This window comes from Anoplopoma fimbria, chromosome 11 (assembly GCF_027596085.1).
Source record: "Anoplopoma fimbria isolate UVic2021 breed Golden Eagle Sablefish chromosome 11, Afim_UVic_2022, whole genome shotgun sequence".
Classification (NCBI taxonomy): domain Eukaryota; kingdom Metazoa; phylum Chordata; class Actinopteri; order Perciformes; family Anoplopomatidae; genus Anoplopoma; species Anoplopoma fimbria.
The window spans coordinates 2,820,667-2,848,429 of record NC_072459.1 but is presented as its reverse complement, the minus strand read 5'-3'; the positions used below and the strand labels follow the sequence as shown (position 1 = coordinate 2,848,429).

At 40.4% G+C, this 27,763-nt stretch overlaps 3 protein-coding genes across 9 annotated transcripts; all 3 read left to right on the top strand.

The window, feature by feature from the left end:
* Window positions 1–234: 234 nt before the first annotated feature.
* On the top strand, window positions 235–9,003 carry pecam1a (platelet and endothelial cell adhesion molecule 1a). Of its 7 annotated transcripts, none has more exons than XM_054607267.1 (15): window positions 235–320; window positions 427–450; window positions 2,327–2,620; window positions 3,286–3,582; window positions 3,675–3,935; window positions 4,052–4,333; window positions 4,490–4,816; window positions 4,900–5,181; window positions 5,648–5,783; window positions 5,915–5,982; window positions 6,147–6,200; window positions 7,056–7,103; window positions 7,234–7,281; window positions 7,851–7,873; window positions 8,645–9,003. In XM_054607267.1, the coding sequence occupies exons 1-15, from the start codon at window positions 263–265 to the stop codon at window positions 8,789–8,791; spliced, it is 2,349 nt and encodes a 782-aa protein (XP_054463242.1). In that variant the 5' UTR covers window positions 235–262; the 3' UTR covers window positions 8,792–9,003. The 7 variants fall into 7 exon arrangements, with proteins under 7 accessions (XP_054463242.1, XP_054463241.1, XP_054463240.1 ...); XM_054607266.1 differs by having other exon boundaries at window positions 8,642–9,003; XM_054607265.1 differs by having other exon boundaries at window positions 7,056–7,148.
* A 9,655-nt stretch (window positions 9,004–18,658) lies between these two features.
* On the top strand, window positions 18,659–20,038 carry ppp1r27a (protein phosphatase 1, regulatory subunit 27a). Its single transcript, XM_054607223.1, has 3 exons — window positions 18,659–19,100; window positions 19,236–19,386; window positions 19,918–20,038. The coding sequence occupies exons 1-3, from the start codon at window positions 18,659–18,661 to the stop codon at window positions 20,036–20,038; spliced, it is 714 nt and encodes a 237-aa protein (XP_054463198.1).
* Window positions 20,039–21,500: 1,462 nt separating this feature from the next.
* On the top strand, window positions 21,501–26,175 carry mcrip1 (MAPK regulated corepressor interacting protein 1). The gene is made up of 5 exons (XM_054607701.1): window positions 21,501–21,600; window positions 22,096–22,189; window positions 23,974–24,092; window positions 25,206–25,310; window positions 25,422–26,175. Exons 2-5 carry the CDS (start codon window positions 22,182–22,184, stop codon window positions 25,484–25,486), a joined length of 297 nt encoding a protein of 98 aa, XP_054463676.1. The 5' UTR covers window positions 21,501–21,600; window positions 22,096–22,181; the 3' UTR covers window positions 25,487–26,175.
* The last annotated feature ends 1,588 nt before the right edge of the window (window positions 26,176–27,763 follow it).

Here is a 27,763-nt window from a genome sequence, read left to right as displayed (position 1 = left end):
GGAGAAGTTTGGGAGGCTCTTGTGAATTCTTATGTAAATGATAGATTCCTGAGGAAGTAACAGCCTCTTCCTGGTCAGTCAAGCAGCACAAGGTTCTGTATGATAAGACGAGGAACCCCCTCACCACAAGTCTTTCCTCCACACACTCCACCTCTCCCTTCCTACGCCCCTCCCTCGTCCTTCTGACTGCCCTTCTGGCCTCCGTCTCTTCGGCCCTGCAGCTGTATTTGAATCTTCCAGCAGTGAACTAGCGTCACTCAGGATGGACTCCGGACCCCCCAACCTGCCGCTGCTGCTGCTCAGCTGCCTCCTACTCTTCTGTAAGGACCCTCTGTTGTGCTGCTTCCTGGATAAAGGATGTTCCTTCAGTTAATCCAAATCTCCAGACTCTCACTTCTGTTTCTCTCTCTTTTTCTCCAATCACAGGGCCGAGTGCCAGAGGAAACTCATGTAAGTAGAACTGCGTTATGTATATTTCACTCTTCCTATCTGTCTACAATCCTCCCAGTCCAGTGGATTGTAGTTTCTCCAGTGTGGAGACAGTTTCAGGTTATCAAGTCCTCGCTGTATTAGACAAGAACGCTATTTATACCTTGCACAGCTATTTTTTGCATGATGGGCATCGTATCATGCTCTCCTGGCCTCCCTAATATTTCAAAGTCTTTAGTGAGATTCACTGAAGATATTTTTAGTTGCACAGGTGAAGCTGGTAAATCTTTCAAATCAGTTTGAATGATCCTTCCACATTTTGAATAGCTTTCAAACAACATGTGTTTGAACCAAAATGCGTATATGTTTGGGTTTTTTTCTTGTGAAAATTTCACATTTTTGGAAACACACTTCTTGCTGAGAGTTATTTGAACAGATTGAGACCACTCTCACGTTTGTCCCATCAATAATCAGAATCAGAATCAGCTTTATTGGCCATGCATGTATATGCATAAAAGGAATTTGACCCCGGTTTCTTTCGCTCACTGGCGTACACAGAAACAGGAGATCAAAGAAGAACAAAGAATAAACATTAAACTATTATGTACACATGTAATATAAAATGCAAAAGTATATATATGAACATAAAAATCAAAAAACAATGACAATTAAATGGAGATAAAAGTGCAATGATGCACTTTTAAACGACAACAGCCGGCAGGCCATTAGCTTAGCTTAGCATGAAGCCTTAAAAAGTGCCTGAAACAGCTAGCTCAGCCCGTTCTCATTTCTAGGGCGTCAATATGGATTAAACCGGCCTAACAAGTGACTACAATGAACTCACATCCATTTCAGTATGAGACACTTAAAATGTTCCAGGAGTGTGATGATTTATGTATAAAGACCCAAAAAACCCACACATGGTGGGTGGACGTAGAGGCTGAGACGTCAAGCAAACACAAGACTTACAAATAGGAGACCAGTGTTCATGTCCCAAAGTGTTTGTGATGTTACGTTGTTGACATCTAACTTATTTTCCATAGTTATTTTAAAACCAATCATCATGTTTTTCCTAAATTGTACTTAGTGGTTTCGCAGCCTAACCCTCACCTGTTATTGTTTGAATTTAAAACTTTAATCGTGTTTACTGCAACCCTACGCTAGGCTAACCAGTGCGTCAGCCTACTAGCACCTCTAAATCTCACTAATAATCTCAAATCTCTAGCCTCATATTTGGCGTAGAATGGTATCAATCTTCTCATCTAACTCTCTGCAAGAAAACAAAATCCCAGTATGTATTTTTTCAAAAATGTGGAACTTTTCGTTTAATATTGCAATACCTGCATGTATCCTTTGACAAAAAATGTTTTAATTCAAGGTCTACAGAGCTTTGAATGAGCTTTCTCACTCTACATATGTATACATGTGTACTTTAGTCATTCACTGCCTCAGTCACTCTCCATCAGCCCAAACTACCCGCAGTACTTTGAGGATGTGGACTAAGTGATTGTTTCGCTGCCGTTGAGGCCGCTTACATCGTGATGCTGCGGCTGCAGAACCTGGGATAAATCAACACAGCCCTCCCGGGGGGGGAGAGGGTCAGACGCTGTTTGTTGAAGCCTTTTCCTTCCTTCAGCATCTCCGGCTGTCTGAGCAGCAGACTGGAGGCCACGGAGCGCCTTCCTTCAGACTTCACCTTTATTGTGCAGAGAATAATAGAGCCTGACTGCTGGATTGTGTTACCGGCTCAGTGCCTGATGTTGGTTTTACATAAACAAGACAATTATTTCTTTCTCATGCATGTTTGTGTGTCTGCATGTGTGTGTGTGTGTGTGTGTGTGTGTGTGTGTGTGTGTGTGTGTGTGTGTGTGTGTGTGTGTGTCATTTGGACCTACAGATTACACTATAGGCCCCGTTGGCCTTACCATCCTACCCAGCAGCACGGTTCGGAGCGGGACAGCGGTGACCCTACACTGCCAGGTCAGAGTCAGTCATGACAACATCACAGACCTGATGCACACCTTCCAGCTCAGCCAGGACTACATTACCGTCTACTCCTCTACCACCAAAGAAGACTCAATCGTATATGTACTGGACCCGGCCCGGGCAGCTGACTCTGGCAGTTATGAGTGTCGAGTCAAAGTCAAGGAAAAGAGCAAACAAAGCCACAGCATTAAACTCGACGTCACAGGTAGAGCTACATATTGGTACTATAGATTTTTTAAACCAGGTTTATTTGTTTTTATTTGATTACATTTGTTCGTTGTTATTGCTTTTGTCTGACAAGATAGTATAACATGAAAAAATGTGATAATAAAGCTGAAATTCTTCCATACATCAGCATGTTTGTGGATGAAATACCCACTGGTATTTTTTTTTTACCATTTGAATATTGAATAATTCACAATACTGTCAGCCATTTTCTGCTGTATGACAGAAGACTTAAGACTGATGTTCCGCATTCTGCAGTATAAAAAAAAAAATTTCTAACTTTCTTGAGTTAAATATCAATCACAGTGAACATTCTGGCTGCGTTGTTGTTTTGTAAAAGTTCTGCCACAGCTCTTAAAACATGTCCTTGGTGTTGTGTTATGCAATACAGGTGCTGGTATTAAAATGTTGAATGTTAGAAACCTGTTTTATATATTCCTGCAGCATAACAAATGTAACTATATACACACTTTTTTAGTTAATGGCTTAAACATAAAAAACATGGGAATGGCACTTCATTAATTCAATTCATTAATTCGAGAAAGTTCTGGCATTACAGACTATTCACACCTCGTTCTCAGGCAGCTCATATATGTGTGTGCTTTTATATCTGAACAAACAGTAATGGGTTTGTCCTCTCCTCAGGCCTGCAGACCCCCATTCTGTCTTTGAATAAGACCTCACCCTATGAGAGCGAGGAGTTCACAGCCAGCTGCAGCGCTCCGGAGGAGAAAGGATCCCTCATCTTCAGGTTTTACCAGAGATTTAGGAATGGAAGCATTCAGAGGATAAAGCAGCCGCCGCCCACTGGGAACTCATCAGAGACCACACTGGTCCTGAGGGGGATTGGAGACAGCTTCCTGTACTGTGACTACGATGTCAATCTGGTCTCTGGGGCCAGACACTCCAACCACAGCAACGAGATTCATATAATCGTCAAAGGTGATTAGTTCAAGAGCCGATATGTCTACAAGAAAAGATCCGATTGTTTAAAGAGGCTTCTGGGATTTACTCTCCTGAGTTGTGTCTTGCAGCACTCTTCATTTCCCCGATCATGAATGTGCTGCCCTCGCCAGATGTCTATGAGGGTGAGGTAATAGAGGTGGTCTGCAAAGTGGTGAGTCCCCTGAAGGACATTGAAGTATTCCTGACGATGGGCAGTAGGATCCTCAAGAGAGCCCCACTCAGCCTCATCCATCGGCTCATTACACAAGAAGGCGACTCTGGGAAGCTCACGTGCAAGGCAGAGTGGGGCAACGTGCAGAAAGAGAAGCATCAAATAATCACAGTCAAAGGCAAGAGCTGGATAACTTTGTCATAAAGTGTCTAATAATCATAAGTTTAAAGCCTCTTCTACTTTCAAAATGAAAAAGTACAACAAATATTCATTGATTCATACTTGATTCGACAGAACTGTTCTCAAAGCCACGACTAACCGTGACGCCCACAGACATATTTGAGGGAGACAGCTTCCAACTGACCTGCTCCGTCTCCATCTTTGTTCCCGAGAAGATGAGCAATGAAAGCATGCGGTTCTCCATCTACAAAGATAACGTCCAACTCACCGGTGCAGAGACGTACAACACCAAGGCACACCCTTCTCAGAATGGCAACTACTCCTGTAAAGCTCGGGCTGTGTCCCTCATACACAGCTTTGTAAAGGAAAGCCAAGAGGTTGTTGTTAAAGCAAAAGGCGAGTCATCATGTGCATGAATTTGAGCATGCTGGCGTTAGCATTTAGTTACAACTGCGGCCTCTCGGAGCTGCTAGCATGGCCGTAGACTCTTGTTCATCTTTGTCTTGTTCTTTTCTGATGCACTGACTAACTGGCTAATTGTCTCATCCCCAGTTCCTGTTTCCAACCCCACGCTGAGTGTGGTGGGAGGAACGCTGGTGTTGGAAAAGCCCTTCCAGCTGCTCTGTCACAGCGACAATGGCACGCTGCCCATCCACTACACCCTTTTCAGCCCTGACCAGCAGACTAAGACCAGCGTGGTGAGCAAGCCCGGGGAGGAGGCCATCTTTAACTGCTCAGCCATCTACAAGACTTCAGACTTAAATAACTTTATGTGCCACGCGAGAAACCGTGAAAACAGCTCTCCTGTGGAAGTAACAGGGATACAGCTGCTAAGTCCCAGCATCAAAAGTCCCAGCATCAGAGGTCCCACCATCATAGGTGTGTTGGGTGACGACTCGTTCACACACATCGATGCTCACATGCTGAACAGCCGGTCTAACGTGCTTTTTAACTCCATGCAGAGCCGGTCTCTAAGCCAAGGTTGACCGTGCTGCCCGGCCAGTGGGACGTCTCCGAGGGTCAGGGCATGACCCTCATCTGCTCCGTTGAGAGAGGAACTCTTCCCATCAGCTTCACCTGGTTCCACACCGACAGGGAGGGCCCTATCTTCTCCCAGGGCTCCAAGAAACTGAAGGGGTCCTACAGCATCAGCAACGTCAGAGGAGAGCATGGAGGGGGGTACTACTGTGTGGGCAACAACCAGGCCAACATCACCAAACAAAGCCTCACCGTCATGATCGGAGGTGTGTTTATCGTCAGTTAACAGCAGAGATGATGGTCATGTATGTCTGTCTCTGTCAGGACCAAGTAGAGTTTAAGGAAGTGAGGACATTTGTGTGATAAAGTTTCTAATTCCTTTTTTAAACATGAAATATAATGAGTTTCATAAATACATTTTGACACAACAACAAACAAAAAGAAAAATAAGAATCTTGTTGTAAAAGTGATACACCATAAAGGTTGTCTTTTGACTCTGCATTTATATAAGAATACTTTCAGACAAACTATAAATATTTGAGCCATAATGAGTTTGTGGAAATTATTACATACAGTATAAGTTATTGGATAAAATTATAAATAAATACTTGATTAAATGATGGATATATGTATACCCAGAAGTGAGAGGTAAACTGTGTTTTTTAATCAAATTATAATATAATTCATACCCATCCATATATTTCATTTTAATGTATTTTAATGTATCTGCAGTGAAAATGGCCGGCTGGAAGAAAGGTCTCATTGCTGTTATGGTGTGCCTCATCCTGCTCATACTGGCACTGATCCTCATTATGGCCTTAAAAAGACGCCTCCTTCTATTCAAGAGGAAAAGAACCGAGCTGACGGTGTACGTAACTTTGCTCATGTTCTTGTCAAAAATCTGAAGCGAATTTCAGTAGCAAGAGTAGGTAGCGTGGTGACGCCCGGTCAGTTTCCTGTTTTTAAAGCTGATTGTGTTTTGTGTCCACCTCTTTTCAGGAAGTCAGCCAGCACCAAGGTGGAGCGGCTGAGCCTCACCCAGGCCGAGGTCAACCAGGCTGCTAACGGTAAAGTCTCTCCTGGAGGTTCAAATACTGAGCTGCAGTTTGTAGGAGCAAAATGTGAATCGGCAAACTCCTTTTCTTTGCTGTTTTTTAATGAAAGCAGTGGTGGAGATTTTACTGATTAAACAACGAGTCTGATGCTTTTTTTTTTTGTCCTCTCTGTGTAGTCACTCCAGGCATGATTGGAAAGAGTGTTTGGAGTGAACATGTATCAGGCTCGGGTGAGTAGTGTGTAGACAGGTTTCAACTCGCCAACAAATCCCATGAAAAGAAAAAAAGAAGTTAGTCACAGAAAACACAAAGCACTAAAAAATCTGTGCAATATAAATACACTGTGCAATACTATAATTATTCTGTCTGTATATATATAATTTCTTGTTATTTTTAGTTATTGTGGATTTCTTTTACTTTTTTTACTTATTTAATATTCTTTCCTGTTTTATTACTTTTATTACTTATTTACTTATTCATAATACTTGTTTTTTTACTATGTCTCTTGTTTGCACTATCTCTATGCTGCTGTAAATCCTGTAAATGCGGGACTAATAAAGGATTATCTTATCTTATCTTATCTTATCTTATTAATCATTTCTGCCACTAAAGATGTTAATCTTAAAAAAAGAAGTCACAAGTACACCCTTCTTTTTTTTAAAGGATAAGTAATGTCCTGCAGCAGGTTGTCGCTGTACTCTTTAAGCAAACTTTACTTAAAGAGGAGTAAATAATGTGTCAGCGTGGGACTATTTTCAGTTACGTATTAATACACATTTGGTGCACTAGTGAGTATTTTGACTGCAGGGCGATGTGTTTGGGATTAACTCAAGGTGTCAGTGTTCATTATAATAAAGGAACATGTCAGCCGTAGCAACAGTGTGGCTCATTGGTGTGTGTTTTTATGGTTTTGGACAACATTTAAGTTTTATTAGGATTTTCCCGAACAGACGATACATGTGGTAAAAATACAGAATATAACCAATATATAAATATAACCTACTTTAACTGCTGCACTGTTTGATTTTAAATAATATGAAATGCTATGACGTTTAACTTCAGCTTTCTACTGTATTGTTCTGCAGAGTCTGAGGACCAGAATAGTGTGACCGCTCCAGAAAAGCCACTAGAAGGTAAATACAGTGAGGTGGAGACCAGACAGGCAGATCCCCACAGAGGTGAGACTGTCTCTGAATTTATTAGGTTCAGTATTTTGAACAGAAAAAACGCGGTCTTAAATCTCTGTGTTTTTGTTGTTGACAGCTCCGGTGAAAAAGGCCACGGACAGCGAAGTGCGGAACTCCAAACTAGGTATGACTCACATCCTGCTCAAATCCCTCTTACGTTATGCGTTCAGGAAACATGATCAGCTCCAACTGTAAACATCTGCATTGTTAGCGAAAGAATGCCCCATTAGAACAGAAGGCCCTGTCGCCAGGTGTCCACTTCCTGCTGTCGTCAACGGGAGCTTCCTGTTTTAACAATTAGAACCAAACAGTGTGAACATCCGCTAAAACTAAGTGAGCAACACTCCATTGTTTCATACTAGAGGGGGAAACTCTCTGCCATTGTTCAGTCATTGGCTCCTAATAACTCCCAACGGTTTAAATGTCAGCTGTGGTGATACAAACAATGATGCAGCAGATTTAAAGGAAAACACAATATGAAACAGTCGGCCTGTTTGTTACCCCTAAGATGTGACTTGGTTGTAGATAAAGTCTCTATTAGCACAAACACATTAGCATGAATGTGTGCGACCTGATAAGCTCCATGTTTCCTGGGATGATGGAGTTGTTCATGCGAGCGCTGATGACAATGCAAGCTTTAATCCTCAGACTCCTTTTGTTTCCTGAGCTTGTCCTCTGGCTATGTTTTTGCAGGTGTTCCAGAGCAGGCCGATGCTGTAAGTAGAAGCACACACACACAAACACACACACACACACACAGTGCATGCACACACACAGTGCATGCACACACTACAAAAAGGCAGAAACACACTCACGAATCTGTTGTGTCTTTGCTCAGAGAGACGTCTCACGGAAAGACACGACGCAATAAACGGAAACCCAGTGGAGTCAGTTGTTAGTGTTTGTAGACAGGTAACTGACCTGCTTTCTAAATTTATGATAACATAAGTCGCAATTATGTTCAATTGTTACACTTCAATTCATAATTAAAAACTCAAATGAACTAGATTAGAGTCAGTTCACAGTAGGTGAACTCCACATTCAAAGATGTTTCTACAGAAACTAGTCTTCTGTACTATTGTACTCGTGTTTCCTGCCACAATGTTGTGACCATGTTAGCATGTTGATGTTAATATTTAGCTCATAATGCCACTGCGCCTACGTACAGTCTCATTTATTTATTCCTATTATTTGTTTCTATTACATTTTTTTGTACTCAACTTATAGAAATAAGGACATATTTAGAAAATAACAGATTTGCTTTGTTTCTCACAAAGTGCAAGACAGATTTTTAAGAGCTCAGAAACTGTAGCTGTTGTTGTTAATCTGCATATTCTCAATACTTTGTTCATTTCTGTTCATGCAAATGACTTGACATACAAAACACACATACAAACGTTACATTGATACAGGCATGACTGTAATGCAGTAATATTTCATCCAGTATCATTGTCCCTTTCTTTCCCTGTTTTGTTCCTTCTCAGCAGGGGTCAGTGGAGAATGCACAGCTGAATCATGACACGGATCACCACAGTGACCACGGTAACCATGGTGACTACAGTGTCCAGGATGACTACATAGATGAGATTGACATCGACAGCGTTCACATCGACACCGCTGACCACGGGGAATGAAAACACGACCGTTAACCGACCGACAAGAATATTTATTCCTTTATTTATCCGGCTCGTTGATGCAGCCGGAGTCGTTTGTCCGGAAAGTCCTTAAACAGCTCCAAGCTTTTATGTACTTTTTTGGTATTTTTGTAATGCTTTGCAAGGAACATCCCCACACTGTAGATTCACTCGCTTTGCCTTTTGAAGGGCAAATAAAATGTTTTTGTTAAGTGAAGTGTTTCTCTTTTCCTTCTCTGGTGGTTTTCTTGCCCAGACGCACAGAGAGGATGTGTGTTGAAGCCACAAAGGAAGAGAGACATTCAAGTCTATATCCTTCCACTGGTGTCAGCGGCGACAGAATCCAAATAGAAAGAGAGGTCTTTGAAGTGAGCAGAGCAGTGATACTGCAGCTTTAGCTGCGAGGTTGGGACTGAATGTGAGAATCTGTGTTTGAGCCACTAGAGGACAGACTTCATTTGTTGCATGGATACTTAGTGCCATCTGGCTGTGATCCGTCTCACTGCAAGGAGAGCTTTTCCAGATATCAGTCTCATGTTCCATTATCTAAGCTTTAATTGAATGTTAGAACTGGTTCAAGGTCTCTATACACCAGATATGTTAAGCAGGTAAATCTCTCGCTAAACTCGACAAAGCAGAGGAGGATGATGTACGGTAATAATTGGCATGAATTCAGATTTAACGTGAAACTTTGAGCTCTCGGAACATAATGTAATAAATAAATAATCTTTCTTCATGTCCTATTTTAGAATTATTTAAAATGATGTGGCTTTAGAAACGTATCTGACCTTTTCAAAGACCTGTTGGTGTCAAGAGTGTCATATTGACATTCTGCACCTGTCGGCAGGTGAACTGGGGCAGACGGAGCCCGTTACAAAGCTGCTGGACCTGAATTCGAGGGCTTACATCAGGTTCACTCAGTTCACGGCAACTGCTGTCGACAGTCTGGATTATGAGGATCTGAGTTTTGACAGGAAGCTCTTAGGAACACTGAACAGCAGATAAAAATCCATGTGGGAATCTGTAACACCCGACACCACAGCTAACACAGACAGCCTGCCACCGGCTCTCACGCTTTCATCTCCATTCTTAGCACCGACGAACCTATAGACTGTTCGTCTTCATTATCTACATCCTGTTTCTACATGCTTCTCTTTGTGTCTGTGTGTTGTGCCAGTTCACAGAACCATCTGATCTCTCCTCCTCACCCACCTCTGAGCTTTGTTCACCGCTGCGGTTGTGCTTCGTGTGTGTGTGACGGCAGGGTGTGGTACAGTATTTACAGGGTTTGCACCATTCCCTCAGGCCTCCCAGAGCGCTCACACGCAGAACGATGTGTGTGCCTCTTGGCCTCCGTGGTGTCCTCAGAGGCATCTATGAATGGATACGACTTTAGACTTCAGATCTGTGCCAAAATGAAAACTAGGCTGCTGCTGCTCTAGGAGGAAAGGACCTCGTCTCAGTCGGCTCATGGTTAATTAATCACATTACTTAACCAGTCGGCCTTGACAGGAGGGAACAGCACATTCTGAGGCTGATACCATGTGACAGGAGAGTAACTTATACAGTATCAACGCTGTTAGAAAAGGAGTATAATTACACAGAACGGCAGAGAAAAGTGTAGCCTGAATGTGCTTTGGTTTCATTTTTGGATGCATTCGACCAAAAGACCAAACCACAAAGCCATAAAACACCTGTTTTAACCAACACTGTGTGTGAGACGGCCAGTAATGTAGAGAACGCTTTGACACCGAACACTCTGCCCAAGGATGGTACTGTTCCGCCTTCAGATCATAAGTGTCAGGAGCGAAGACGGTGGATTTACTGCTGTTCCCGAAGCTATGATGAGTGAGGTCATGTGACCCGACACACCTTTAGGGTTCCTGTTACAAGCAAGCACGCACCACCAGAGTAACTCAGTCACATGATCAATGCTTAGGGTGCCAGTGGTGTGGTAACTAAGGAAAGGGTCTTGGTTTTGGTACATATGGTAGGAGTGATAGAGGGGTCTTGGAGGTCCGGCAGAGTCCAGCGTCTCCTCTTTATTACTGCACGAACTCTCTCCGTGTCTCGGCCACGTAACCCGATCCAGCTCCTCCTCTATCCAGAGCACAACTCCTCAACTGCCATTGGCCGGCGTGCTAAAATTAGCATATTGACCCCTGTGAAATGCATTCTGGGAATATCCTGCCTTTGACTTGGCCTTATGGGGCCGGGGCTGTTGGTGGTCTGCAGATGAAGCAATGAGGTCATCGCGTAGACCTCATCTCTCCTGCTCCTGCAGAGGAACGTTTATGTTACAGAGGTGTTCTAAGCCCCATTTAATTATCAGAAATGATTCTGGTTATATATTTCACATTATCATCATTTACATGAGCTGATTTAAGTCCCAAAATAGTTTTTCTTCCATGCATTTTTCTCTTCCATCAACACATTCTTGTAATCAAGGTGCAGTAACAGTAGTTGTAATAGCAGTAAAGGCAGCAGTATATCACACATTACTGTATTTATGGGCTGTATTCATGAAGAAACGCCATATCATGTATAACCAACCTTGCAGGACAGTTTGTGATGAGACCACACAGACTCAAAGCAAAGACATAGAAATAAAATCACCATCTGATTTAAGTGAAGTCAGGTTGTGCAGCATTATTTCCAAATTCCCTAATAACTTTAAAGAAAGTAAAAGAACAAATGAGTTGAGACGTGCTCAATTCAGTGTTTTATTACAGCCATTTTTATTCATATTCCGTATTAGTACAATGGATATATTTGAGGAACGATTATAAGTCAAACGTGTAATCATTGTTTCTAACCTTCACCATTTATTGGAGAATATTTCCTTTAAACTACGAATTGGTTGATGCATTATGCAAAGTAGGACCTTAATTCAATGTCAAGCCTTCCAAATAACTTCAATAACATTAATTGTGAATCCACAGAGATATTTATCAAAAGGCTGGTATTTCAAGGCTCATTTGTCCTCCTACATATACACTCACTGGTAGGAGGCTCATTAAAGAGTCGTGCTGGGATGTTAGAGATGAGTGCCTGCAGTAGTGCAAACCTATTAAATAGGACATTGATAGAACTGAAGAACAGTAATTATTCATGCAAGTTATATGAGTCAGGTGTTTGTATAATAAACAGTTTTCTGGTGAGGAAATGGTGCAAGTAAAGATCAAATACGTAAAGCTTTGAAGCTGGTGTCACTTCAGGTTTTCCCGAAACTTTGTCACATTTTTTTATATATCACTGTGCTGTAGACTGCAAAGGCACCTCAGCCATTATGTCAAATACTACTTTGTCCTTGATATACTGAGTAAAGGTTAGATTTAGTAAGTCCACCTGCTCGATGTCCTCCGTTTTTAATTGCTTAAGCTCTCACAGATCCAGGACATTAATTCGTCATAACCTTGTGCAACCTGCTCAGAGCGCACGGCAGCAGAGAGGGTTCACGTCCTTTCTTTTCTTTGACCACTGGCTGAAACACACGCCCTCATTGTGCAATCGGGCATCAACACATTAGGCAAACGTATGCACCGCTTTTGACCTCTGACCTCCTTTTCCACAAATGCTAAGGTAACCCAATCCTCACACAAACAGTCAGCCTTGTGCTAAGTCTGAGTCCGGTTGCTCTCTCTGAGTACCGGACAGCTGCTGCGCCTGTTTACTTTGCAGGGCAGCAGCAGTGTCTCCCAGCGGGGCAGCTTTTTTTCTTTTTTTCTCCCCATGTCAACTGGATGGCTTATACATATTCTAAGCAGTCTATAAAAGCTTTGGTACTTCTCATGGGACTGTTTATCCAAAGCTGTACTGGAAGTCTTTTTTTATTTATTCTGGGTTACATGGGTCACTGGGAAATATTAGAGCGTAAAGTGTTTATGAGGAGATATGTGGTCGGGAGGTGCGTGGGTTCAAGCGCTCTGCCCTCTCTTATGCCGACATTTAGACACAGCCTGAGCAGTTATATTTCTCTTGGAACAAAAGACAAATTTACACTCACCCAGCAGGCAGACAACAAAGGTCATTCACCCCCACCCGTCTGCACCTGTAATATACATGATATGATATTATGATTTTAAACATTTTACATACCTTCATTTGACCTGACACCCAGATGAATTGCACAAAGGTTTATGTTTTATTCAAGATCATGTACTTATAATTGAATACAATCATATCCAGCTGCTGTCTGGTGTAACCACTGTAACCACAGCTCTCCACAGGAATAGAAACAAGTCTGTAAAGCCAAAAAAAACGCTTCAAGCTTTAATGGGTCCATAAAGTCTTCACCACTTCAACTAAATATGAATCTGGGAGCAAAGGCCAGAACAGGTTTGAATATTATAGAATATTATTTGAATACCATGGCGTTAAAAAATATCCTATCATTCAGTTTGGTAATTAATATGGAGCAATTCCCATGGAAACTATGAGCTCATGGGGGGGGGGTTCAACAGGTTAAGAGTCTAGCGGCATTGGGAACCACGAGGGCGGGGCCGTGTATTTTAGGACCAGGAGGCCGTTGGACTGTTCCAACAGCAAACGGCTCAATTTAGTTTTGGTTGGCTGGTCTGTCGTGCTCGCTCTGCTCCGTGTGTGGACTCATCCTTTTATGAATTCACCTCATGCCAACTGATCTTGCAGTCTACATGCGCACGAGGATCCACTGAGAGCCTATTACTCGATAAAAATGCGTTTGCTGTGTTAGCTGCTCTTTCATTTACATGACAACGCAACTATTAGAGGAAGAATCTATTTGCTTTTCCCTGGTGTCTGTTGTGTTATTTGTTTTCCTCCAAGATGATATCAAAAAAGAAATGCTTCTTATATACGATGCATTATTTATGTAGCCATATTTGTGCTCAAACATTATCGACTATAACCGTAATAGTTTCATTTTGTTGCTGTGGCAGTAAAACTATATAAGTCACCTGGTGTAACTTCAGTATGCTGATAACGCAATTGGTACTAAATAAAAGGCCATTAAGATTATGATGAACTCCGGCTGCATTGATTACTTGTAGTATTGATTTCTATTTCTGCAATGATTGTGGGAAGTTGAATTAATAGTAGATACAATACAAAATCTTCTTCTAAAGATCTGTTACAAAATGTAATTACTATGATTTCTAATAGCTATTCTAGTTTTAAATGTTGAGACCAATGGGTGACCTTTAGTTCTGAAATGTGAATCCAATGCTGAAGGGCCTTAAACTACGCGTTCTTTCAACTGGCATTCAGGTGGCGAGTCTTCTGGTTACAAATATAAGTCTGATTATATAGAAGTCAATAAGAAAATAACTCTACTTCTAACTTTATTTATCACCTCAGTAAACATTGTAAACATGAGTTTATGGTCTCAATCTCTAGTTTCAAGTCTTCTTCAATACAGCATGATGTTGTTTTAGTAAATTATGGTCCATTTAGAGTCAAATAGACCATAAAGCAGGGTATGATTTAGGGCGTTGTGACCTTGTGATTGACAAATCGCTACCATGGCAACCTGTATTTTCAATTAGGGTAGAAAAATGCCTTATTTGTTTGGCTATCCTTTTGGACAGTCAGGATTCGGCATAGTCTTGCTAACAGAGATAGCTAGTGCTAGCATTAGCTGGTAACTTAGCATTTGCTATGTTAACATTGCCCTGTCAGGCCTCGCTCTTCACCAGCTCCAGCCTTTCTTTATTAAGATGGTGATGGAAAAAATTACAAATGGGGACGGCCAGAAGGCCAAACTCAAGCTCAAACGATCCACAAACTGGTGGGTGACGTGACAGTGACTATGTCCACTTCTTTTATAAGTCTTGTCTATTTTTCTCCAAAGTTGTGGGCATCACGATGTCCCTCTTTCTGGCTGAACGACCGACCCGCTCTTAATTTAGATTCCAGCCTCTTTTTCTCTTCGCACTGGTCGTATTGTAACCAGATCTGAGAAAAGGGGACAAGAACAGGTGATGTTTTTGTCCAGGTTTTTGTAGAAGCTCTGCCTTTTTCTACACACCCTGCGCCTTACTTCTATTTAAAATTCCTGCTAAGAGTCGTTACAAAGCTGTGAAGCCACAATTTGTATTATTCAAATGTATGACTTGTGTTACACCGACCGTTTTAGACAACAATGTTTCTGAGATCGCAGCCTGCATTCATTACATGCTATACACCGACAGGATGCTTCACAGTTCTTATTTTTAGGCAATGTAGTCACCAACCTGCCTCCTACCTGCCACGTGCGAGTCAGTTGGGTGTTGAGGAATGCATAGATGGCTTTTTTGTAACATGTTGTAAGCCTCTGTGACAGGTCGCCATAAAACTGTCATTCTTTTGGCTTCAGCTTCATGTGCCCTGGCCTGTTTGTCCCTGAATACTTGGCCGCGTGGGGCAGAGAAACTGTAGTAAAGTGATGCCAATGGATCACTTGACAGACTGTTTACACAATTTTGTTGATAATAAGTCAGAAAATCTCATAAGTGATCACAGTTGTCTTTGACCTAAAAAATTCAAATACACAAAAACCCTCTTTGTGATTGAATGTTAAATGTTGGTGTCCAAATCCAAAACATCAAGAAGCTAGTGCCATTAAATAAAATAAAAAATCAGGACTAGAATGTCAGATATCAACAGTGATTCTCTTTGTGATGAATCGCAGATAATGTACAATGTAGGGCAAATGCATCATTAATGATTGGCTTCTTGTGATGTGAGCTTGTTTTCTCCAGCAGCTCGACCAGCACAGACAATCTGAGATGGTTTGAATATAATAAGTTTCTGTTGGTGCAAAGTAACACATTACCAACAGGTCATTATGCATTTGTTTTATTGAAACATTCATTGTCAAAACATCTGTCCCATCAAGTTTAGTCATTTGATAAAATAAATGGCAAAATATGTTAATAACCAGAGAAAAAATGTATACTATACACATCCTATGAGGAAGAGGAACAGAGAAAAAATAGATAAATAACTAAAATATATATAACAATAATAAGGAAATACAATACAGTAAATTAATTGCAAAACATTTTTAAACCATACTGTGATAAAAGCTTTTTTTAAAAGAAAGTTTTAAGAAGAGATTTATAAGTAGAGGTAGATTAAGGAGACCTTTAAAGCAGCATATAAATAGGCAGCAGAGAGGCAAAGAGTGCATGCATCCAGTGTTCATGTGTCTTAAATGTGATCCAACTTGTTTTTTTTTACCACACAGGGCTGCAACTATTATCAGAGGACGATGAGTTCATGTTCTCTGTATGTTTCACTTTATGCTCAGGGAAAGTGAAGTTTTTAAAAAGCCTGTGAGGAGTTTATATTCTGCCAATAAAAATTAACACTTAGTGGATTTTTTTAATGAGCTGATTCAGGCACTTTCTGGTCTCAGTGTACTTAAATCTGACATATTTTAGGCCAACAGTGCACACTTTATCGTTGTACTCTGGTCAAAATCGCACCATAACAACAACCAATATATTGCTAAAAAGGATGGGCGTGTTGCCTCCCTGAGCTACTGATCACAAATATATGGTCTCGTTAAAGCTTTTAATAAAGCAAACATCATTTAAATCCTGACTTGGGACCTTGTTGACGAACTAAAAAGTCACATTGAGAAAGCTGATGACACCACGTGTCATAGACCTGTGACTTCATCTTCGTTCCGTCAATAATTGTTGTTGCTAACATTGTCTTTGGCGATGCTCCACACACCTGGAGGTGTTCTTCACTGCACTTCTTGGTAATTTGACAGATCATAACACACAGACCAGCCCGGGACTATGTTTAGCAAGAAGCTATAACGCTGAAGACCTCTCTCTGGCATTTGTCCAAGAGAGGGCATGACACCGGGCTGTAGCAAACAAACATCTACCACATGCTGAGGTTCTCCTGGTGAGAAAGTCTCTGTGGAGAGGAGTGAGGGTAAGCTGGAGGGAGTATCACATCTGCACCTCCACAATACCATATAAGAGACTTTGAAACTTGATAGCTGTTACTAAAAGTCTCCTCGAGCTGTAGACATTCAAATACTCTCTCGTCAATTTGTCTTCTTGTTTAGAGAGCCGTAGTGCAGGGAGGTGAAGAATAATTATTTCTGTTGCCATTTAGAACTGGGGTCAACTCTTACCAAAGCAGAAATGAATTGAACAGTTCCTGCTGGGATAATCTGGATCATGTGATCTCCTTCCTCTGGTTGTGTTTACATTATTGTAAATATGAACAGTGAATGGTTTTGTGAAAGTCTTTTGTTTTCTTTATTCTTAAACCACGTTATCTGAAGGTTTCCTGCTGTCACACAACTGTTTCATGACGATAAGCAGATAACAAATTATTCACATGAACAAAATGTGGAGTATCATGCAATGCATTAGAATAGCTGCTACTTACAGCAGTAGAGCTCAAGGTCACATCTTAAGTTGTGGTCTGAAACACAAACCTGAGGATGGCAGCTAAGCTATTTCCTCTGTGACTTTGGCAGAATCTGTGAAATGCCCAAGACCGCTTTCAAAGGTTTAGTGAGCCAGTTAAATCCAGCCCGGCCCGTCGTAGAAGTCTGTCTGGGGAGGGACAGCTGGTGCCAGCAGCACAACGTTATACTGCGCCACTAACACGTACCGCGGGACAAAAACCTGTGTACATTTTGAATATTACATTTACAAAATCAGAAGAGCAAAACAATCTCTGTCTAAAGGAAATGCAACATTTTGCTCTACATGCATCAATGTTAATTAGGCAGTCAGTACTGCAGTGATGTAAATAGCTGCGTTTCTGGCACCCATGTGATTTCTCAGCACCATCTGAAGGGAGAGGTTACATTTAGGGGCTTTATGACTTCTCTCCCATACATAACCTCCTCAGCACAGGAGGTTTATTGGTGTATCTGGTTTTGATGAGAAGGGCAGCCATGAAGTGTCACATGGCGGACCTGCGAGTCAATGGAGGCCACGAGAAAAAACATGGAGAAACATTATGAAAAGAGCTCCACTTTATTCCAAAAGTTAAAGAAATGTGTTTTTCAAATCAATTTGTCATGACTCTGGTCTCCTCAGGTTGTATTGCACCATCAGGTATGACGTAAGCAGACAAATCAACAACACATGCTAAATTAAACCACGTGCTATTGCTGTTGTTTATATGTTCTGCAAAACATCTCTCTCATTAATACAAGCAAAACAATGTGGTCCACTGAATATTGTCTTGTATATCTGCTTCTAATGACCCAAAAAAGTAAATAACTGGGCTCCAAGCCTCCAAGCATTTGAGTTATAGGCTCCCTATTCTGTCAATGCAGCTCTGATATAAATTATTGTTGTTTATGTTGGAAGATGTAGGACTAAAGCAAGACTCAAAGGGAACATTTTGGTTGTCAACATTTTTTATGAGGGGTGGGTGCCGTGTCAGTGGGCATGGGACTGTTCAGAGGGTGGAGCCCAACAGTGGCCACTCGTTTCTAAGCTGAAGTCACTGGATATTAGGCCCTAAAATAGCCCTGCAGAGGGTATAAAGGTGTCCTCTCCCACTTTCCCCATCAGACGACAGCTCTGTGCAACAGCAAACACACTGTGTAAAAGATCAATTAGAATCCAGATGGGAGAACTTCACAGCAGGCGATAAAAAAGAGGACCGTACAAGCTGAAGAAGGGGATTGGATCGTAGTGAAGCAAAGGATTTGAGAAGTGTTTCTATTCTGCAGAAACAGCAGGAGATACTCCAGCAGGGAACTAAAGGGATAAGACGCAAGCGAGGAGAGGACAAAGAGGACACGGAGCGAAGGATACCGCTCTTTTATTTGGATTGGTGTGTTCTCTTGGGTTTCTCACTGCCCTCCTCCGGGGCTGACAGCAGAGGGGGGAGGCCGAGACGCAAACCGCCGCAGGGATGAAGTACAACTACCATGTTCCTGCGTCAACGTACACACGCAGCTCACAGTACACGCCGACATACCACACGCCTTCCTATTACACAGCCTCAAACTACACCCCAAGTACACAGCACTACACCTCCGCATACACCTCTCCAACAAAGTACACCCCGACACAGTACAGCTCGACGCATTACACCCCGTCACAATACACGTCCACTTACAAGCCTGCATCGACATACATCCCCTCGTACAGCAAAGGGTCACGGTACAGTTCAACACATCGCACACAAGCAAAGGAAAAGCCTGCACCTGTGATACCCGTTGCACCCCCAAAGAGAACTGTGCACTTCCCCAATGACATCATCTTCCAGGATATTGTGAGACGAGGAGACTTGGAGCAAATCGGTCGGTTCATGAGAGCAAGGAAGGTTCGTGTGGATACACTCTTCCACTCAGGTTTGTCTACGCAGCTTTTCCTTTCTTGTTACATTGTCCAGCAATTTTTTTTATTAGATTTTACATTAGAAATGATAACCAATGAGGAACTGACTGCATTGCTGCTGCAGAGGACTGACACAGTCTTATGTGCAGGTATGGCAGCGCTTCATGAAGCCGTGCTAACAGGAAACCTGGAGGTGGTGAAGTTGCTAGTGAAATACGGCGCTGACGTTCACCAGAGAGACGAAGACGGCTGGACGCCACTTCACATGGCCTGCAGCGACGGCTACCCGGAAATTGCCAGGTGACCTTTTAACCCTTTAGTCTTGACCTGATCGGACAGAATGCAACATGACAGAGCTCATCATCTTCTGTTGATTTCACAAAAGCAAAATTAATTGTCTTTAACTATTATATTGAACGGGTAACGGCATTTGGAACCACAGTGAAATTTTGCACATTTTTTTATGAAATGAGAATGCTTCAAATATCCCTCAAAGATTAAGAAGAAGTCTTTATCTTGATATGACGCTTGTAGGTTTGAACATTGACACCAGGGAGTAAAAAACACATATGAAACAGTGACATAATTCTTTACAATATACCAAACATTGGTTTTCAGCATTAAGCAAGCCCAGGGATCAAAAGAGAGGATGTTTTGTGTTGAATTATATCCATAAGTAGAAATTTTGGTCCTCAAAACATGAAACTTCAGTATTAATACCACTGAATTTTGACAGAAGATCAGTTGCAGTAATAAAAAACTACACCATTTTTAAAAAATATATATCTGAGAACCTCTGGTTAACAACACTGTGCTTCATTCTCCACTCAGTTATCTGCTGTTGATGGGCGCAAGCACAGAGGCCGAGAACGAAAACGGAGAGAAGCCTGCAGACCTCATCGACCCGGACTGCAAAGAGCTGGTCAAACTGTTCGAGACGGGCTGTGTGTGATTAGGCACCAAATGGACCCAAGACAGAGCAGCAACAAAGACAGAAGGCTAAGAAGCCATTTGGAATACAAAGAAAAACATATTTAACAGTATTAAACCGTGCAATACCGAACAAAACTTGTGACAAGGTGGAAGAACATAGTCCGGGTTTAGTGCCATGTCAGTGACCTTGTCATGCAAGATGGTGGTTCTGTGTGTAAGTGTCATAAGTTATTTTTTTAAGATGCAGCCTTAGAGCAATCCACTATTAGGCTGCATTTCTGTTTCTGGTGGTTATTTTATTTTACTTTTTTTGCGAGTTTGTGTATTTGTCATTTATTACAAGTGTCTATTCAGCAAATGTTAATCTGCTGTCTCCCTGTCTTGACTCTCAGTTCATGTAACACAATAATAACAATGTGTCACTGTGGTCCAGGACTAAATATCTATTTATTTCTGAAGGAAATAAGATTAATTAATGAGCATTTTGGTTAAAGCATTGTAAGTAGCTGGTAGCGCCCTGCAGACTGTATGTTTCCAAACAATTCTTATAATGCGCATTGAATTTACAAAACAGAATTTTGGCCGAGATGTTTGTGTTTTATAGACTGAGTTATGTGTCCTCACTGCTGGGCAGAACGAGGATCAGCCAAATTAGTAAATTAAACTTCATTGATTTTTTTTTTTTTTAAAGATTAAGTTAATGTTGTTAAAGCACTTTTACTGCTGCAGTGTTTCCCCATGGTGTATTGCTGTTGTTTTCTTGCATAGAAATACGAATGTGAGCAAGGAAAGTCTCCTCAATGACTATTTTTGTACGTTTTCATAAATAAAGAAACCTTTTGTAAATATGGTTGAGTTACTGTTTTGTAGTCCGTATAATACAAGAACTAGGGAGAACACACACCAGCTTTTGTCAGGTTTTTCTGGCACGTTAAAATTCAATGTGACTTTTTAGTTCGTCAACAAGGTCCCAAGTCAGGATTTAAATGATGTTTGCTTTATTAAACGCTTTAACGAGACCATATATTTGTGATCAGTAGCTCAGGGAGGCAACACTCCCATCCTTTTTAGCAATATATTGGTTGTTGTTATGGTGCGATTTTGACCAGAGTACAACGATAAAGTGTGCACTGTTGGCCTAAAATATGTCAGATTGTGAAAATTATTACAAAATATATACCGATATTCATAGTATGGCTTGGAAAATGGAAATACTTGAGCAACAATGAGAAAATAACTGCAATGTTATATTTTTATTAAAGAAATGGAAAAAAATAAGTGGAAAAATAGAAATTTTTAATTACACATCATTTACAACATATTATAATTTTTTTTTTCCCCCACAGATATCCTAATCTCATAACAGCAAAAAAAAATCACCTTATTTTGCTATTATCATTAATATATTATTTTTATTATTATTATTATTATTAACCGTCATATCATCTGTGACGTAGCCAGCCCTTTCACTTCCGGTTTGGTTTCCCGGAAATGATTGGTTGGCATTGGCAACGTTTTAGCTAACGGCGTACAGCGTCTCTAAATAAAGAAACCGAAAGGAAGGGTTGTTCAAAAAGAAAGGTTTGTTGAATATCTTAACACTCTTTACTTTACATGTTGAGAATATAATAAGTGCACTTATGAGACATATTTGGGACCGGAAGCCCCCGCAGAAGATTAGCATATTCAAGCTAACGTTAAGACAATGTAAACCGGACGAGCTAGCTAGTTAGCTTGTGAGCTAGCTAGCTAGCTGAAGTTAGCTGGAATTATTGTGTCAGCACATTTATAGGCACAGCTAAAGGGTGGGACGGATCCCAATGAGTATAAAGAGACAATACATAGATGTGTTCGTGGTGATTTGAGCTGTGCTTTACAGACTGAGCTAGGCTAGTTAGCCTGATGCTAACACCTCTGAAGCTACTGCAGGAAGAACGTAAACAAAAGCTCCTCTGGTGTCTCAGGAGCAGCTTCTCATAGTGGTGTCTATGTGACTGTGTTGTGAGTTTGTTGCATTAAGAAACAGGTATTTAATCATGTGGATTTGTTGTTGTTCTTGTTGTTGTTTGTTGTCAGAACTCAGCTGAGGACTTCTGAACCTTTTTATTCTTCACATCCACTCACCATAGAGGAGCCAGGAGCGAGTACAGACTGCAAACAGAATGACCAGGTTTGTAACAAAAGCCATGGCACCGAAGAGCAAATGCAAATGCACAATTATTAATTCATTCCTTTTAACCTGCTTATCCAGTTAAGGATAGCACAGAAGGGCTGGAGATCTCAGCTGTCAATAGCCGAAGGCAGGGTTCACTACATTCCATTCCATTCCAGTCATTTAGCAGACGCTTTTATCCAAAGAGACTTACAGGAAGTGTATTCAACATAGGTATTCAAGAGAACTACTAGTCACCAGAAGTCATAAGTGCATCTCCTTTCTTAAACAATCATCTAAGAGCATAAACCAGAGCAAAAGTACAGAAACAAACTAATACGAATACAATAAGTGCAACAAACTAATACGAATACAATAAGTGCAACAGATTAATATGAATACAATAAATGCAACAGATTAATACAAATACAATAAGTGTAATAAACTAATACAACAAGCATCTAAGAGCATAAACCAGAGTAAAAGTACAGAAACAAACTAATACGAATCCAATAAGTGCAACAGATTAATACGAATACAATAAATAAGTGCAACAGATTAATACGAATACAATAAGTGCAACAGATTAATACAAATACAATAAGTGTAACAAACTAATACAACAAGCATCTAAGAGCATAAACCAGAGTAAAAGTATAGTGCAGAAGCAAATTAATACGAATACAATAAGTGCAACAAACTAATACGAATACAACAAGTGCAACAAACTAATACCAATACAATAAGTGCAACAGATTAATATGAATACAATAAGTGCAACAAACTAATACGAATACAATAAATGCAACAGATTAATACAAATACAATAAGTGTAATAAAATAATACAACAAACATCTAAGAGCATAAACCAGAGTAAAAGTGCAACAGATTAATACGAATACAATAAGTGCAACAGATTAATACGAATACAATAAGTGCAACAAACTAATACAACAAACATCTAAGAGCATAAACCAGAGTAAAAGTACAGTGCAGAAGCAAATTAATACGAATTTTCAGCATTGCGCCGAAAGATGGGCAGCGACTCTGCTGTCCTGAGGTCAGTGGGGAGTTCATTCCACCACTGAGGGGCCAGGACAGAAAAAAGCTGTGACCGGGTGGATCGGCCGCAGGGACCTCTGAGCGACGGGGCAACCAGTCGCCCCGAGGCAGCAGAGCGAAGTGGTCGGGGGGGGTGTAGGGCTTGACCAAGGCCTGGAGATAGGAAGGAGCTGTTCCTTTCACTGCCCTGTAGGCTAGCACCAGAGTCTGTAACTGGATGCGAGCTCTTACAGGGAGCCAGTGTAGAGAACGGAGAAGGGAAGTTGTGTGGGAGAACTTGGGGCGATTGTTCACCCAGGTTCACTCTGGACAGGTCGCCAGTCTGTCGCAGGGCAGACATGTATAGACAGAGAACCATTCACGCTCACATCCACACCTACGGGCAATTTAGAGTCTTCAATGAACCTTAGCTGCATGTGTTTGGACTGTGGGAGGAAGCCGGAGAACCCGGAGAGAACCCACGCTAACACAGGGAGAACATGCAAACTCCACACAGAAGGCCGTCCAGCCCAGGAATTGAACCCGGCGACAGTGCTAGCCACTACACCACCGTGCAGCCGAACAATTACAATTAGAACAGAGTTACTAGTGTTTTATTAAACTTTAATAAAATGTGACTTTAAGTATGTAGTGCTTTGGGCTTGAGCAACTGAAGAATATTATGTTGAAGTTTAGTTTAAAGACTTTAAGGAAATGAATGTTTGTTTATTATGCTAATTTTGTTTTTATGTTTCTGAAGCTCATCTGCTCCCAGGATGGTGAATAGTTACAAGCGGACTTCTAGCCCCCGATCCCCAACAAACAGTGGGGAGCTTTTCACCCCAGCACATGAGGAAAACGTGCGCTTTATTCATGATAGTAAGTTCACCTTCTAACATTGATCTGGATTCAATATATTGTTCAGGGCAGATCTCTTTATTCTGATCACTTGCGGAGCATGTAAGCACGATGTTTACACTTTTGTTTATCTAGCATGGGCACTGCTAGTTAAACTGGAACGTGTAACTTCAGTTCATATTGCTTGAATCTAGAAGTAAACTGTTAGCTTTTTTATATTTAACAGCGTATAGAGCCAAAAAAACATGATATGTGCCCAGTTCAATGCTAAAATGCTATTTGTAAATGGCAATGTAATAACAACATTTTTGCAGTCAGACATCTCTCTCCTAAAAATTCAAGTGGCCACACTAAACAGTATCTCTTTCTCAACACTGATACTCACTGATTAATCTATTAGTATTGATTGTGAAGAAGAGGGAACCACACCTTGTTTACAGTTTGAATTTCAAAGGTGCCCTGCAGAGTTTTCTTGTGTTCACCAAATCTCATCACTCTGCTCATTGTGTCGTTACAATGAGATTTCAGATCTCAATGGTTGTATCGTTGAGGTCTTACAGACGTGTCAAATGCATTCCCTGCCTCAAAAAACATTTGTATCTGGGTGTGTTACTGCCACCTGTAGATCCGTCAAATAATGTAAAACCATTAGCCTAACTATGTATTGTGTCACCTGTTTGTGCACACTTGCATGCACAAGATAAACAAAACGGGAACCTACTCAGAGGAAAACCCTTCATAGTGATCATATAGTTTAAAAACTCCATAGGGAACCTTGAGGTCGTGAGAACCGTATGTCCATGAGGTAGGTTGGACAGTTTGGACATTGATTTTGTCGTGCTTATGACTACAGACCATTTCTTAGAATTTTAATGATCTCTTCAGTCATCCTCATTAAAAGTATAAATAATGCCACATTATCTGAACCATGCAACTTAATAACCCACTCTGAGTACAAGTACTGGCATTGAAGCACTTATGTTCTGTGAAAAGTGCTAAAGAATTAGTCTGACATTTTGAAAATGGCAAACCTGCGTCAAGTTCTTATTTACCTTCAGTCAGTCTTATCATGTCTGCATGGTAGGATAGGATTTTCTTAATGTAAAAAGCATTGTTGTCTTTACTCTTTCCCAGCCTGGCAGTGTGTTCTCCGAGACATCAGATCAACACAAAATAGTGAACGTAATGACCGTGGACCACAGGAGTACGTGGAGAAGAACCCAAACCCTAACCTACATTGTACGTATATTGTAACTTTGTAGTGAAGTGGATTTTATTTCGTATCACACTAAAGGATCAAATGAATGAAGCATAGGAGAGTTAACAGCTTGTTTCTGTCTGCTCTCACAGCTTTCACACCAGTGGACCTAAGCGACCTCAAGAAACGCAACACACAGGACTCCAAGAAGTCCTAGTCTTTCTCATGATGATCCTGTCGCTTCTTTCCACCCATTATCCTCGAGAACTTTTCCTCCATCAGCCAGAAAGTCAGCCCTGTTGGCCAGTCTAGCACAGAATGCCAATCTCATTTATCAACTCTGGACCATAGCAATGCGTGTCTCTTTCTTTGCCCTCTACAACTGACGACGAAGAGAAGAACCAGGAATCCAGGGAGCACAAATCCTCTCGTCTCTTGGTTCATGTTTTTTTAAGTCAATAAATGTTCATGTACATTCTTTATGTGAATGGGACTGATGCAGACTTTCATCAAAATTTGCCGACATCTGATGCTGAGGTACAAACTGTCAACACTCTCCACAGGACACAAAAGACTGCAGTCTTAAATAAAACCCTTTTCTTTACTACTGCTACTTATATGACTTTGGAGGAAAATATGAAAGGGCTGACCTCTTCTTTTTTTTTTGTTTTTTTGGAAGATAATATGATCAGTAAATTGTAGAAGTAAAGGAATCGTCACATTGGGTATAAACTTTATGGGCAAGTTTTGAAAGCCAAATGCAATGTAGAAGGCCAACATTTTTATTATATATTTTCTTGCCCTCAAATGGACTTTACCAAGTAGAGACCTCCCCGAGTATGCTGCCCTTAGTTAACCCCCCCCTACGCCTTGAAACAAAATGTTGAATAAAAGACTTTTACAGTACTCGTGCTTGTATTCATCCTACATAAATATTGACCATGGAAAAGGGAAACTAAGGTTATTTGTTATGCCACATAATAAGGAGAAGCGGTTATGCTACATCATGGTTATTTTGAGTTTAGAGCTGCTGCCAATGATTATTTTGATATAAATTATTTAAATTCATTGATTAATCATAACTTATCAGAAAATAAAAAAATTCTTCAAACCACATTTAACGTTAGAGTTGCTTGTTTTGTTTGACAAGTATTTAATTTAAAGTCAAGAATTAGATTTACTGTTTTTATTGCTTATTTGCTTATTTATAATACTTTTTTATCTTGTTTTTTTTACTATGTCTCTTGTTTGCACTATATCTATGCTGCTGTAATCCTGTAAATGACCCCGCTGCAGGACTAATAAAATAAGATAAAATAATCCTTTATTAGTCCCGCAGCGGGGAAATTTACAGGATTACAGCATCATAGAGTATAGTGCAAACAAGAGACATAGTAAAAAAACAAGTATTATAAATAAGCAATAAAAACAATAAAGAATCCACAATAACTGAAATATTATACAGTACCAGTCAAAGGTTTGGACACACCTTCTCATTCAACTACTTTGAAGAATCTAAAATATAAAACATATTCTGGTTTGTTGAGCATTTGTTTGTTTACCACATAATTCCATATGTGTTCCTTCATAGTTTGGATGTCTTCAATATTAATCGACAATGTAGATAAAAATAAAGAAAAACCATTGAATGAGAAGGTGTGTCCAAACTTTTGACTGGTACTGTAAATACAGACATAAACTATTATAACTATTGTATTGCAAAGAATAAGATAAGATAAAATAATCCTTTATTAGTCCCGCAGTGGGGACATTTACAGGATTACAGCAGCATAGAGAAATAGTGCAAACAAAAGACATAGTAAAAAAAACAAGATCAAAAATAAGTATTATAAATAAAGAAAAACCATTGAATGAGAAGGTGTGTCCAAACCTTTGACTGGTACTGTATATACAGACATAATAACTATTATAACTATAATTGCACAGTGTATTTGTATTGCACAGGTTTTTAGTGTCATGTTGTTTACTGGGAGCAGAGTTTACAGCAGCCAGAAGAAAGGACCTGCAGTACCTCTCCTAATCAATTCAATTCAGTTCAATTCAATTCAGTTCAATTCAGTTCAGTTCAGTTCAGTTCAGTTCAGTTCAGTTTAGTTTAGTTTAGTTTAGTTTAGTTTAGTTTAGTTTAGTTTAGTTTAGTTTAGTTTAGTTTAGTTTAGTTTAGTTTAGTTTAGTTTAGTAGTTTCAGTTCAGTTTAGTAGTTTAGTTCAATTCTGTTTAGTTTAAGTATTTATTTTATCTTATCTTATCTTAAGTGATTAATCAATGAACAAAAAAGTTGACAGCCAGAAGAAAGGACCTGCAATACATCTCCTAATAAATTAAATTAAATTCAGTTTAGTTTAGTTTAGTTTAGTTTAGTTCAGTTTTTAGTTTAGTTTAGTTTAGTTCAGTTTAGTTTAGTAGTTTAGTTTAGTTTAGTTTAGTAGTTTAGTTTAGTTTAGTTCAGTTCAGTTTAGTTTAGTAGTTTAGT